Source organism: Cynoglossus semilaevis, chromosome 14 (assembly GCF_000523025.1).
Source record: "Cynoglossus semilaevis isolate Cse_v1.0 chromosome 14, Cse_v1.0, whole genome shotgun sequence".
In the NCBI taxonomy this organism is placed as follows: domain Eukaryota; kingdom Metazoa; phylum Chordata; class Actinopteri; order Pleuronectiformes; family Cynoglossidae; genus Cynoglossus; species Cynoglossus semilaevis.
In genome coordinates, this window is record NC_024320.1 from 16299362 (window position 1) to 16314312 (window position 14951).

General features: G+C 40.0%; 2 protein-coding genes and 1 long non-coding RNA gene across 3 annotated transcripts in view; 1 reads left to right on the forward strand and 2 right to left on the reverse strand.

The window, feature by feature from the left end:
- Positions 1 to 2902, reverse strand: part of ebpl (EBP like) — a 3470-nt gene extending 568 nt beyond the window's left edge. The window contains exons 1-2 of the mRNA XM_008325412.3: positions 2522 to 2902; positions 2251 to 2328 (exon numbers count right to left, since the gene is read on the reverse strand). Of these exons, the coding sequence (XP_008323634.1) occupies positions 2251 to 2328; positions 2522 to 2698 (255 nt within the window). The 5' untranslated portion in view covers positions 2699 to 2902. The remainder of the gene's footprint in view (positions 1 to 2250; positions 2329 to 2521) is intronic.
- A 201-nt stretch (positions 2903 to 3103) lies between these two features.
- Positions 3104 to 6909, reverse strand: LOC103389822 (caveolae-associated protein 2-like). Its single transcript, XM_008325413.3, is given in 7 exon segments — positions 3104 to 4268; positions 4699 to 4851; positions 4931 to 5185; positions 5265 to 5288; positions 5290 to 5367; positions 5823 to 5963; positions 6578 to 6909. Coding segments are annotated over 7 exon segments (1230 nt in total). The 5' UTR covers positions 6815 to 6909; the 3' UTR covers positions 3104 to 3926.
- Positions 6910 to 8275: 1366 nt separating this feature from the next.
- Positions 8276 to 12643, forward strand: LOC112488061 (uncharacterized). The gene is made up of 3 exons (XR_003051767.1): positions 8276 to 8673; positions 10705 to 10752; positions 11562 to 12643. It is a non-coding gene; the product is annotated as an uncharacterized LOC112488061 (long non-coding RNA).
- Positions 12644 to 14951: the final 2308 nt, after the last annotated feature.

The window sequence follows — 14951 nt, forward strand, 5'->3', positions numbered from 1 at the left end:
GTGAGTAAAGTATCTTCATTGTACTACAAATGGCCCAAAACTGACCTGGTTATTTTAGCCAGGGATACATGTCAGCTAACTGCCACCAGTTTGGATTTAGACATTATTGTAAAACCTAAAATTCAACCACAGATGACTTTGTATGTTTTCTAAAAACAGACCTGACCTTCTGTTTTTCTTTGTCCTAATTTCCTGCTCACCTGAGGAGGTAATTAAGAAGCTGCCCTAGAGGTTTTTTAAAGTGCTCCCTTTAGAAACCCCTCTCTAAAACAATGGTAAATACACTTCAGTTTTTCCCAAAAATGATACATTTGTTTCTTTATTGTTTTATATAAAAACAGTCCGCAAAAACAGTAAAATATTCTGAATAAAAAAGTAGAACCATTTATACTGAGATTGGAAGCAATTTTGCCATGTAAAACTCTCCACTAGAGGTCGCCAGTCAGTAAGAGTTGTTTTTTTTTAAATCAACATCTGCTTTGGGCCGCTCCATTTCTTCCCAGATCTCGTGACCAAACAGAGAGGAGTCTGACGATTAGTGCAGCCTGCTGAAGGATTTTCACACAGTTCTTTTACAGTGTAGAAGAGGTTGGTTTTTTTTCCATGTGAAGTGTTGAAGGCCCCTGACCTTCAACACTGGGCTCATGACAATTTTAGGACAGTGGTCATCATGACCAGGACGGTCTCCTTTTTCCATCCTCTTCCTCTATACCACGCATGTCAAACTCAGGCCCGGGGCCCAAATCTGGCACGCAATGTAAATATATATGGCCTGCGAGATCACATCAAATGTGTACTACAGTTGGCCCAGCCTGTGTATAGGCAGGATTTGTAGTATTAGCAGTGTATGCGCTATCTTATAGCATATACATTTTGTTGTTTTTTTTTATTGTTGGCCTTTGAAAAGAAGTTTTACAATAAAAAGAACTGGAAAGGCTACAGATAAAGAGGCATAATAAGAAACAAATACCACTGATGTGTTTTATTTCAAATTTAATTTCCTCATGTGTTTATAATATTAGGCTTTGGTTGTTCCAGATTCAATGTTTATGCAAAACTAAAGGTTGTTTCCAATATGAAAAAATTCAACATTACAGATCTGGAGAGAAGGGGAAATATGCACGTTTGGTCCGTGACTTCGTCCCAGTTTTTAATTTTGGCCCACTGTGAATTTGCATTCGACACCCTGGCTCCATACGCTTCTAATTCCAGATACCTGAGCGTTAGTCAACCAGAGATACATGTGCTTGTCCGACAGCCACACACCCTAAAAGGAGCTCACAGACTCTCATACAGACGGTGTTAAAGTCCAGTGAGGTGGATACATCCAAAACATTGAAAACTAGGTTGATGTTGTCCACCAGGGGGACACAGTGGGTTTGGACTGGCTATGACTGAAGTTTATACTTCCCACAGGTCACCAGTTTTTGATGCCCCGCAGGCTTCCCTTTATAGGCAGAAGGGTGAAGACAGGACACAGGCATGGATCCTGCCAAGAGACATTCATTAAAGACAACTAACAGAACTTCTTTTACAATGTTCCTGAAAACCTTATAGATCTCAGCCGTTAGTCCATCAATCCCTGGGGCCCCCCACCCCTGCACAGCCTGCAGGACTGACTGCAGATCCTGCTGTATAAGAGGGGTCTCATCTGAGAACCAAGGCGGTCCATTTCAGAACTCCCGCAGTGGTGTGATCCTCTCTGTACTTACTTAGGGTCATAAAAATGCACTGCTTGGTTGAAAGTTAAAGAAATAACCGGAGACAGCATCCATGTCTTCAATGTTTTAAAATCAGGACACTATAAAGCTCCCCTTGTGTTTTCTATCCCTCTATTTCATTGGTGGATTTCCAGTAGAACCATAACGTTCTGTGGACGTTTTTAATAAAAAATGGAATATGAAGTTGATGGGTTAACAGTAGGGATGTCCGATAATTAGCATATTATGTAATATCTGTGAGAATCGTTATTGATTTTTCCTCTGATAGTTAAAGTCACTAGATGGCAGCACAGCTTATTTAACTAATCTGATACTCATACAGTGGTTTGTACAGATAAATAAATAAATATACCCAGGCTTAAATCTAAAATAAAGTGAGCAATATCAGGTATTGGCAAAAAAGTTCATATCGGGCATCCCTAGTTAATATCTTTACTGAAAAAAATAGAAAAATAATATTGCAATGTAACAATACTTACAATGCAACGGTCGGATAGAGAGAGACATGTCTTAGAAAGAGACAGAAGACATACTCACAGAGCTCTGCTAAAGGACCTTCAGACGTCTGCACTGTACCAACAAGAGACATGTAAACAAATGGTCCTTCCTGTAAACAAACAACAATTAGTCAGACTGTCAGTCAGACAGATGGATCTAATCTCATTTAATTTGAATCTAATTTTTATCTTAATCTTAATACTGATGTAATCTAACCTCTGTAGAAGAACACATCCTGCAAAAGACACAGTTTAAATTAAATAACATATAAAAAATAATCAAGCCTGTCTAATTGGTTTTACCAGTGTCAGGTGGACGATGACATCATAAAAAAGCCACAGTAGGATCCACCTGTCCGTCACCGAGCTCTGCCCCCCAAACCTGTGTGTGAGCATGGCAGCTGCCAACACCTGGAGGCTACAAGCTAACAGCGAACAGACTGAGACCAAAGACAGGCCAGGGGGCGTTGTTGAGTCCATTGCTCCTGCAGTAAATTAACTACACTCTTTTAGTATCGAAGTTTAGTATTTAGTTTGTACTACATTAAATACTGCAGTCAGTTTTAGAGTCTGTACTACAGTTCTCTTGTTGGCACTGCTGTTCTTCAGACAGTTCTTTGATCAGTTCAACATTCACTACTTCGGTCTGTTGTACACTGTTCAACTGGACTGTGTACAGACGTGTCAGGCCACACCCACTTTTCCTCCTCATTGGCCCCAAAACCCAGCCCCGTGGATGCCCTGATTGGCTGATAAAGAAATAACCCCACCGTTGACTCCACCTCTCTGAGTCCTACGTCCTACCACAGACCGTCCATGTCTGCTGAGTGGGACACACTTCATTTAGGGAAGTCACCGATTGAATATACTGCCCAACAACACCAACAGAGTTCTGTTGTTTTGTTTATTACTTATGTGAGAGTCAGACAGGAAACAGAGCCACAGGATAGAAAACACAAAAAAGCAAATGACAAAACAGGAGGAGGAAATATAAACAGGCAACATAAAGTGATCTTTGGCAACTTATTACAACTTGTGCAGAAAAATATTACATCAATTACATAATACTTAAAACAACGACGTGAACTGATTAGCTGACTGTCTTGTGAATGTCTAATTCTAATGTGATCAGATTACAGTAATCTGGAATGTTGTATGGTTTTAGATATATGTGTGTTAATGTTATTAATAAGGTGATTGTTAAATATAGAAATGAGCTGGTCTTGAATAAACAAAAACGTTTGTTTGTATATGTTTAACTGGAAACTCACTTGAAGAATTTAAAATTTAACCAAACAACATCAACAAAAATGGAAATGGATAAAGGTGTTTGGAAAGTATGGTTAGTTTCTCATCTTTTCTCTCTATGTTTATCCACATTCTTCAGAGCCCAATGCTAAGCTAACTTGTTTGCTGAGCTAAAGCTAAGGCATTGTGCACTTGTCTCCAAACGTGTCCAGTAAATTATACTCTTTTTGTATAGGTATTATACTGAGCTAATGAAGAATGTGTGTTTCTACTTGTTTCCAGGTATTATGGCATACAAATGGAATGGGAAGACACACTTCCTGATGTTATGGTATGCTAACAGGCTAATGTTGTGCTAACTGACTCAAAGCTTCATTTCTTAGAGACAAAAAGTGAATTTCCTGAAACTAACATTGTCTGTATTTGATGTTGTTCTTCTATTAAGGGCTTCCTCTTATTCCTACTCTTCGCCCTCTTCCTCTCTCAGCTCTTTATGTTTCTCTTCTTGAGGGAGTGTAGCGGACAGAGCGTACTCTGGACTAACTCCCTCTGAAAGCACGGACATATCTGGCTCTTCATTCTCTTTCTCCTCCTCCTTCAACTCTTCTTTCCCTTCCTCCTCCTGCTTTTCCTCCTCATATTCTTTATTCTCCTCTTTCACTTCCTCCTCCTCTTTTTTCTCCTCCTCTCCCTCAGCAGGGGCCAGATGAGCATGGACCTCAGTGAAGGGTAGATCCTGGACCTGGATCTGGACTTCAGCCGACTGAGGCTCTGCTGGTTGAGACTCAGAGCTGCTTCGAGGCTGAGGAACATCAGAGAAACATCATAAGAATATCAGAAAAAAATCACTTTAACATCCAAGGACATCATTAGTACATTAAAGGAACATCAGAGGAACTTCAGTAGTACATCACAAAATGATGCCGTCTAGAGAGCTTAGGAAGATATCAGTGAGAGTTCTAAGGATCACCAGAGGAACAGCCAAAGAACTTCAGGGGCAAATCAATGAAACATAGGAGGTCAATCATAAAGAAATCAATCAGAAGTGAAATCTCAGGGAAATATCAAAGGAACAGCTATGAAACATTACAGAAACATCAGAGGACAACAACAAATCTGAAGTGTTGAAGAAACATCAACACATCGTCAGAGAAACATTAGATGAAATCATTAAAACATCAGAAGAACACTGGAGGAGAGACCGAAGATGAACGTAAAGTCAAACAACTCACTTTCCTGATGCTGAAGGTCAGAGGAGAAACTTTCAGGCTGGACGTTTTCTGTTTGATCTTCTCTCGTTGTTCCACAGACACCAATTTGGTACCAATTTTAGTCATTTTCTTCTCAATGTTCTGTTTGGAGAATGCCTTCTTTAAACTGTCCACCTGCACGGAGACACAATGGCAGGTCACCACAGATGGACACTCTGTCTCATGGACCTTTCTGTCTCTGTCTCTGTCTCACCTTCTTCAGGCTGGACCTTTTCAGTTTCTCTGCTCTTGTCTTCTCCATGTTCTCCAGGTCCAGAGGCCACAGCTCCTCCTCCTCCTCTGGTTCTGCCTCAAGACCCACGTCTTCATCAGAAGACAGGTTAATGGTAGTTAGATCGCCCTCTGCTGGACGGCTCATGTCAGCACCTTCTTCCTCCTCCAAGATTTGGTCCCGTGGAAATGGAGGAGGGTCTTTTACAAAGACTGAGGAGGGGATCTCCTGCTCTTCCTGAGAAGGTGGAGGTCAGGAGAAATGTAAAATGAGAGTCAAGGAGGCTGGGAGAAGATAGGGAGGTGAAAATACTGACCTGGAAGATGAGAACTTTGAAGTGTATTCCTGCTTCCCAGGTGGGCATGATTTGCCTCCAGCTTCTTTACCTGAGCTCCCTGACGCTCCATCCTGTCACGCACCTGACCATGATTGTTACACAGATCACATCACAGATTGTTACAGACTGACCAATTCATCAACCAACAGAAGACTGGTCCATATACACAGTTCATAGATGAATTCAAACACATTGATAAGACACATCATAATAATAAATAATGGGATCAATCAATACCTGATCAAAACAATGATCTAAACTCAACATTGTCCTGATCAATACAGTTCAACTACAGGAAGATCAATACAAATGACCAGTATAATCTACTACTGAACAAATGAATTATACTTAAATCAATACATTGATCAATGCAGATGATCATAAGATCAATCATGTATTGATTTCTTGGTGTAATAGTGCATCAATCAGTGTAGATTCAAGAGTATTTATTGGTGTATTGGCCATGATATTAATGGGTGTATTGACTGGTACATTGTTCAGTGTATTGATCAGTGTATTGATCAGTGTATTGATCACCTCCTTCATGGTGACAGACAGCTTGCGACTCTTGTCCAACAGTTTGCTGACAGTGTTAGACGTGTGACTGTGGCTCTTGGAGAGTTTGGTCATGTCGGCCTGGATTCCTCTGACCACGCCCTCCATTTCCACCTGATGGACCTGTAACAACACAACTCTATTGATTATTGATCCATCATTTTAACAGGTTGTCCAGATGCAGAGCTTTTTTTTCTTTCTGAAACTCGATTAGACTGTTGGGGATTAAAGGAGGAGTTGGAATCAGTGAAGGTTTAACCTGGGTTTAATCTTACAGTTAGTTTATCAAACGGATACAATGTGTTGCAAATGTAATTAATAAGATTAATTTTGGGTTTATAAAAGTCTTGATCCAGGTTTAATCTGAGATCTGCACTAGTTTCAAGTGTCAAATTTGATTATTCTGAGGTACTGTATTAGTTGGTTCAAACTGAGGTTTAACAAGGATTCAGTTTACATTGCTGCCAAGGAACGGTGAAATTCGATTTAACCAAAGGCGTAATCCAGGATTAATAAATCTTATACTAATGCAAACTGAGGTTTTTATATTGAGAATGGTTAGAAGCAAAAGTCAAATGAGAAAAAAAAAAAAGAAATGTAGATAGTGAGTCACAGACAGAGCTGAGTTCAATTCAACTGCATAAAAAAGGAGTTTATAACTTTGTTCTGAACCTCTGAACCCTGAACCTGGTACTGATTTTAGGGTCTAATCTCCAGAGTGATCCACCCAGTCTCACCTCCATCTTGTGCTGATTCTCCTGGACAGCATCCAGCATGTTCACCAGTTTGTCCAATAGAGTCAGGACTGTGATAGCATTCACTGGACCCTGACTCATTTTCTCCAGGTCCAGCTCGGGGAAAGCTAACGATGGCATAGCTGGGTCTTGGTCATTTTGGTCCTGCTGGTCCAGAAGGTCCTGGTCCTGAGCAGGTACCAGCAGATCCTGGCTCTGGTGGGTCTCGATGGTTACCATGACGATTCTTTTTTAAAAGAAAATCAGGAAAAACTTTGTTGCTGGTGAAAAAGACCGAAGACTTTCCAGTCCCTGTGGCTCCACCCACTGTGTGTGTATGTGTGTGTTTGCTGTGCTCTGATTGGTTGGCTCTGATGAGAACTTTCCAACCAACTTCCAACACTGGAAAAACATCCACACCTTTAACTCTCTCATTGCCACACAGAAAATGGAAACAAATTAGAAACTCCTAAAGACAACCACGAATCAGCCAATCAAAGATCAGCTGCTAAAACTATAACCCTAAATGCTTTTTGAGGTTTATCAACTTGACAAAATGATTCAATATTGATGAAACTCAAGGTTTCATCAGTAAAATAAAAATTATTTTAAAAGAAAAAAAATCCTTTTAGCAGGAAGTTTTACCATAACTATGAGTGAAGCATCAAAAATACTCACCCACATCTAGTTCTTTTAAGGTTATCCTTTTAGAAATATAATGCTACTTCACTATTCAAGTGCATATGGGTGAAAAACAGATTTAAAAGCAGATTTGTGGTCAGTTTCTATTTTTTAAAGTGATCTTGGGAAAGTTTAAAAACCAAAATAGTTTTGTCTCTCGTGATAAAGTTTGTGACTGCTTTTTGTTACTGTTCTGTGGAATGTTGAACCCTCAACTGAAAATCACAAGAGAAAAAGGGAGTATAAAGAGTTAAATGTCTCTACCACACCCGAGGGGGCGGGGCCTGTGACCATGACGACACAGCCACAGGGTTTTCTCATGTTTGTAAGGTGAAGTCATGAATGTGTGCGAGCCTGTGTTCCCCTCTCTTCCTCTTATTGTGTGTTAATGTCCCTCAAAACAATCTCACATCCATCTAAGCTTCCTGTTTCATTTAATGTACAGTTTGTAATGCTGATGTAAATAATTGTACATAATAATCCAGTACTGGAATATGCTAATAATTGAAAATAATCTGTGACTATTATCCTTTTTTACTGATCACCCAGATTGCTTGTTACAGTTTGTGGATCAGAATTAGTCTGTTTTCACAGAAGGTCTGTAGAGTTATTATAGGTCAAAGGTTGTGCTGAAGAAGGAGCTGGGTTAACAGTGAGGAATTTCCTCCCTGAGTCTGAGAATGTTAGAGACCACGCCCACCGCGTGACTTCGCACTCAAAGCTGTTTCAGCTGTTACTAAAAATATTTTAATGAGAATGTTGCTGTAAATATGAATGCATAATCTTAAATTTCAGCCTCTGTCACCACGGGTTTTTTTTTATATTTTAAATAATATACTGTACTTGTAAAAAAAGAAGAAAAAAATTTAGATTATAAAGATTATATTCCTTTGGTTCCCTCAGGTGGACATAAATAAGAAATACAAAAAGTAAAAGTACAGACTATTCTTTTGAATTTATTGTTTGTATACAAAACATAAATAAAAAAGATAATGACATCCTGTCTAATTTTAAGCCGTTTTTATTCCTTTAAAAGTGGTGTTTGGCAAATTTTTAGTAATCTTTTTAGTACGCTTTTAGTCTAACTTCAGTCCAAACATGTAACCACAATAATATTGGAAAAGCAGGAGCAATAGATCTTGTTTAATTCAAATTACAACTGCATAAGTACAAGTAAAATTGTCATTCGGGATTAGAATGAAAGAAAAGTCCGTCAAAACGTCCGTTGAAAGAGAAGCCAAACGTACTTCCGGTTCCTGTCCGTCCCCAAGACACACACGGAGACTTTTTCTTTTTTCTTTTTTACAAATGGGGCGTGTCTCCTCACAACCAGCAGGTGCAGAAAGTTTATTTAGATTAAAGCCGAAAACATTATTTAATACAATCTTCATGGAAAATAATACATTCTTTCACTTGAGGTAAGAAACACACATCAACCTCGCCTAGTTTGTTATAACATTGTTTTAACAATGTTTTAATTCGAACATAGTTTAAAACCTTGTTTCTTCGATTCCGGAGATGACGTATATGGCGTAAATGCAACAGTTTATTAAATTGTCACTTTCACAGCTTTGACTTCCAACCTTGATAACTAAAAGTAATCTGTGTTGCAATGAACATATTAATACTAGTGACGCTGGCGTGATGATTTTATGACACCTGCGTCTGCTTATCTGAGACTCAATAACGATGTTGCTAATACCTGTCTGTTCAACGAAACATTATGTAAAGTCTGGTATTCATTTATGATATTGTCACATTTGAACCATTATGTACAAGTATCTGTATACGTTAATAAAACACCAACGTAAATGTTATACTGTTGTGATGCTAATAGAGCCAGGTTTGTATGTAAACTTGTTTAATTATCATCATAGACTCCTCCACTGTTTCCACCTTAGGGTGGTGGTGTAGGTTTTTAGGAGGATCATGGTTAGGGCACTTTGACGTCTTGAAGGATGTGTTGCATTGTTTGCGTCAGACCTCCACAGAGACAGGGTCCTCCACAGGGCCGTCTGACAGGTAGCCATTTATAGAGACTGTTCTTTGTCTTCCTTACTGGAGAGTCCTTGACCAGTTGAGAACTGACCACTCTTGTCAGGAAGAGGACCTGGCATTTGGAAGGCTTTTGGGTGGAGGTGGAAGGGAGTCCAGGGCTAGTACTGTGTTGTTCTATGACCATTGCTCCAGCCTATATTGTGATGATTTCTTCCCCCGTAGACCAGTGTCTTGTTTCCTCCATTACATCCCAGCTAATGTAAGATGGGTTATGCTTGCAAGGTGGTCGATGAAAGAATGATGTGTCGGCTTTATTTGCCTTGATGATATGACCGACGGGGTACATTCGAACATAGTTTGTTGATGCTTGGCTTGACCAGCACCACACAGGTGCACAGTGCTCAGTGTTTGTTGTACATGGTTGATTTCAGGTGGGTTGTGCACATTTGTCTCTTTTCTACAAATTTATTTTAAGCGGCACTGCTTGCAGTATTCTGAGAGTGATTGTGTGCACAGCAGAGTCTTCTTTCGATGGTAGTGTAAGACTTGTATTCAGTGGATAAGCACAGGTCATCAGCATAGATTAACCCTTGTATGTTGTTGAAGTGAGGCTGCTCCTGGTGTTAATGTTAAAAAACATTGTTGCCAATGCAAGGCCTTGTGGTAATCCATTCTTCTCTAGTCTCTGGGGACTGTGGCTACCATTAATCTTAACAGAGAAGTTCCAGTTGGTCAGTAGAGATTTGATTATTAGTACTACAGCTGGGTACTTCACAGTGTTGGCCACTGTTAGGAAGAGAGCCCTAAAATTCACTGTATCGCAGACAGTGAAAAGCTGGAAGAATACAGCTCCTCTTATTTGTTAGGTCTTGAATACCTATTCAGTAAACGGAGTGAAGGTTAAATTGAGGTATTATACAAAAGAGAGAGCATAAAGAATGATCCATAAATACGTGGTTCCTTAGGATCCATGTCTGGCTTTGGAGGTGCTACGATGTTTGCTCTTTTCTAGGGTTTTTTTTTTTTTTTTTGCTAAACAGGCATTGAATTAAATTAAGAGCCATTGCTCAGCATTTCTTACAGGCGACAGCCCTGAAAAGACTTGTCTGTAGTCATAATAATAAAGCAGAAAATAAAGGGAAAATCATTTTGTTTAAAATAATAAAACATTTTTAATTTCATCAACTAGTGAAACTAAAAATATTTTTTCTACAGGACTTTGTTTGAATTTAGGATCATAGTACCTGGTGTTGATGTGCTGTAAATTCACCAGCAGATGGCGCACTACGTTCGTTCTTTTTTAAAATCCAGAAACAGCTTTTAATACTGCATACTGATTCTGATAATCTAAAAATGTATTGTTTTACCTTCTGCTAAATGCAGGAATTGTGTTAAATTAATTATATTCTGGTTTGTTCTGTTTTAAACGTGTTTTTTTTTTTTAAAAAAAGCTGAGCTTTAAGCTGAGGACAGATTCAGCCTGGATTGTCTGCTCTCAGGTACAGATGTTTCTAAGTAAACATAATTAAAATAATATGTATTTGCTCTAGCTGGCAAAAATGTCATGAATTTTGGTTAGAATAGTAATTCCTTGAAACTGCTGAGATTAGTGGTGCTAGGTGATCGTCTGTGTCTTTGGACTGTTGTTGGTGGCCCTGGAGTCACACACTTGTCTTAAATGTGGTGAATTTCTAAATTCCAATAGAAGACTGTGACATCATCCTTTAATGCCTGTGGTTGAGGGAGAACAGACGACCGCCGGCTGTACCTGTTAAAGAAATACTGCCATCATTATATCTGTTAAAGATGAAACCAAAACTGAATCAAAAACAATTTGAAATGTACAATATCTGTGACTCTGAACATCTGCCCAGCTGCAAAAGGACCACCACCTCTATCACCTCCTTTTGACTAATTTTCCTCCTTCATCACTCTGTCTCCTCCACTGACAGTCCTATTCTTTTTCCTTCTCCTTCTTCTCCTCCTCTACCACCACTCAACCTTTTTCTTCCGTCTCCTCCACCTCCATCTCTCCTGTTCCACCTCTATCATTACTGCTCTCCCTTCTTCAGTCCTTCTTTTCCTCATCTACCACCTCTGTCATTACTCCATCACTCTCCATCACTCACCCTTCACTTGCTCCTCCTCAGCCTCCCTCACTCCTTCTCCTTGTTCCCCTCACCCCACTCTCCCTCCTCCATCAATGAGGTTGGAGGTGTGTCCAATCAGAGAACAGGTCTTCATTGTATGTTGACTGGTCCATAAATCATGGACTGTTTAAAAAAATGTTTTTTTTTAAATAAATCAGAACAGATGGTGAGGAGTGAGGCCCCCAGGACTCAGGGGAACTGGCTGTGGCCCTGCCAGTGCATGATGGGAAAATTTCAGAGCTATAGCAGAAGCTCTGGGTCACTTCCAGACCCTGGAGGTGCAGTAGCAGCGCCACCTATCCTACTCCCTGCCCTCCGTTCTGCAGCTCTGGTTCACACCGAGACCTGTCAGGATTTGACACTGAATCTGTCAGATTTTGATAAGGTAGAAGAAAGGGAGCAGAAAGAGGAGGAGGAGGAGGAGGAGAAAGAGGAGGAGGAGCATCTTATTTACTGAATGATTATCATTAGAAAGATGACATGGTTTTTAAACCTCTCTTTTACACAGTCTGATGTCCAGAAAGTCAGTGACTTTACATTACAGCATATTTGAGGGTCCAAGGTCAGTAGACATTTTGAAGGTGGGCTCTGCTGCTGGCCTCCATCTCATGCTGTCCTTCCTCTGCCTGAACCTCCTCTACATCACTGCTGCTAACATTAGTGTAAATTATGGTATAATAATTTAATAAAGTTGGCAGCTTGATCTGTCCTTTTTATTACAATTATCATCAGGCAGTGGGGTTGCGTTCCATCACTGGAAAATAAACACCATCCATCATGCTTGTGGCGATTAAACCCTGACAGGCTGAGCTGCGCTCTGCATAAACACAGTGTAATGATGAAGCTGGAGGAGAAGGAGATGTTTCCTCATCGAACTCTCTGCTTTCACCAGGGAACATGACAACACAGAACCGTGGAACTAAACAACTCTCAGTTCTGCTAGTTCCGCTTTGTGTCCTTCCAGAACTTTCCAGAAAACCTGGCACCACCGCCGCTGCCACCTTCTGGCCATCGGAGCCTTAAATCTAACTTAATATGAATCTGTTACTGACTTTGAGAGAAGCTGGACTTTTTTGTTTCTCCGAGTTATCGCTGCTTGAATCAGCGTTGCATCAGGATCCGCTGAATGTTTCATGTTCTCTTTGTGTTCCTCTCCAGAACAAGGTGTTTCTGAGGAGAAAGGAGCTGCTCTTTGATTTTGTTCGTCCTGAAAAATGTATGATCACACACACACACACACACACACACACACACACACACACACACACGAAGCGGTGTGGAAGAAGCGGTGTGGAAACACACGAGTATGAAGACAAAAATAAACTTTACAGAACTGCTTTTGCTCGACTAAGCTTCCCTTAAGGAGAATGTGTTTCCTCTGGTTACTGCCAGCCTCAGGACAAAAAGTCAAGTATTAACAGCTAATGTTAAAGCTGCTGTTAACCAAAGCATGAATTCAAAATCAGAAAATTGACAAAATGAACATTTGCAGCTCTGTGTTTGACTGGAGTCTGGTCTTGGTGTCAATCCAGCTGAATATTAGTCCCAGTTTTCATATGGTCTTTGTCCAGTCCAGGACGGCTTAATCTTGTCGTGACCCTAGTCCATAAATGTATCGGTCTGATCTCAGTCTTGGTCCATTCTTGTCTTTGTTACATTCCCAAAAACTTTTGGTCTTCTGAGACTTTCTCAGCTCCGTTCCTGCGGGTTCCTGCTGGAACTTAGGGAGGTCAGGGCCACTCACCAACGCCCCCTCAGGTCTGGACCCTCAGGAGGTTTCTGGAGGATGTAGGTCCTCATTAAAACTCTGCTGTTGTGCCCTCTGGTCTTCATCAGCTGCTGCAGCTCCCTCTCAAAGGACACCGGTGGTTAAACATATGCAGGTGTCAAACAGCAGGTGTCAGCAGACAGCTGTGGACTTCTGATGAGGAGACATGGAAAGAAGAAAAAAGAAAACACGGTCTGATATTAAATTCTCAGGTAAATGTGGGGGTGGGTGATCTCTCCGCTGATCACTTTTTGGTCTCAAACTGGTTTAAACTTCTAGCTGTGACTTTAGGGTCGATTTTAAAAACTCGTAAATGTCTAATTTCACTGCCCTTTTGAAAAACTTTGATCCAAATCTTTAGAGGTTCAGGGAAAGAACAGGAGCTGAGATATGTGACCAACCTGTTGGTCCATGTTGTGACACCAGACATCATTACTGCTGTTTTATCCCCAGCTTTGGTTGATGCCCCTGACAGCAGTATAAGTGGTTTTCCGTGAAAGGTCACAGGTTTGATTCCCACTTTATTCTCTGTAATCGCTCTTGAGGGAGACTCTGAACGTTACCGTGTGAGTTTTTGTCTTGTTGTTCAGACAGATGGTGAGTTGTTTAAAAACCAGGTGTTATTTTTCTCTGGACCATGAATCATGAATATAGATGTGGTATTAGTTCACGGCTCTGAAGAACTGGCTGCTGATTGGACAACAATTTCTCCCTCTCTGCTCAAAATAATTTAAGATTGACAGTTTTTTATTTAATTTCTGTGCCTATTTTGCTACTTTTACTTACATATTTTTTAAATCTTTAGCTACTTTGGCAGCTTTGGCTAGTTAGCATAGCTATCTCTCAGGCTAATCCAAAAATGTTCACTCACTCTGGTTACAGTACATGTTAGCAGGCTTAGCTGTTAACAAATCTCTAACAGTAGCATTTGTGAACGTAGACTGCTCCTTTGTGGTGACATAGCTGCTCATTAAGATATTTCTTTTGCTCCTTTGATTTTCTCTTTGTGAACCTTAATTGTGGCCTTCATTTTTTTTATTTTAGCTAACATTTCTCTCTTGCCTCTGTTTAAGAAATAAGCAGTTCTTTAAGATTTTCTAGCAGCACTGACCTGTGATTTAGATTATTCAGTGAGTTTCAGTGAATATTGAAGAGATGTCGACACTGTGACAGTCAGGTGGCCTTACTGAAATAAGAAGGAACTGCACCTTTAATAATACATGTTTCTCACAGAGGCCACCTATAAAAATGTCTGAGTCACTGGAGCTGAATGTCAAAGTCCTTCACATCTAGAAAAAAAAAGAAATCTTAAAAATCTGTTCAGGTTTTTATCTCGATGTCAGAGAGAATTTAACAACAGCAAAACAGACGTTTCTGAACCAGTTACACAAAATATAAAAAAAAAACCCTCATCTATCGTGAAGGTGATAGTTAAAAGCTGGCACACTGCCAACAACAATTAAAATAGCCAGTTAGCCAGTTAAAAACAAGCACAGTGACGTAAAGTGGAGAAACAAAATAAGGTTAGCATGATGCTAACTCCTAACTCTGCCACAGAAAACCTTAAAGAAATATTAGTCATTTCAGTTCACAATGACACTAGAATCGTTGTAGTAATGTCTCCATCACTGTGTTTAATTTAGATCTGTTATCAGTGACACGGACAGACCACAACAGGAAGCTTCTGTGTTTTCTCTTTGGACCTTAAAGAGAAAAAAAAAATCCATTAAATTAGCATTTTTACATATTTAATCTAGAAGCCATTGTGAAAAGAGTGGTG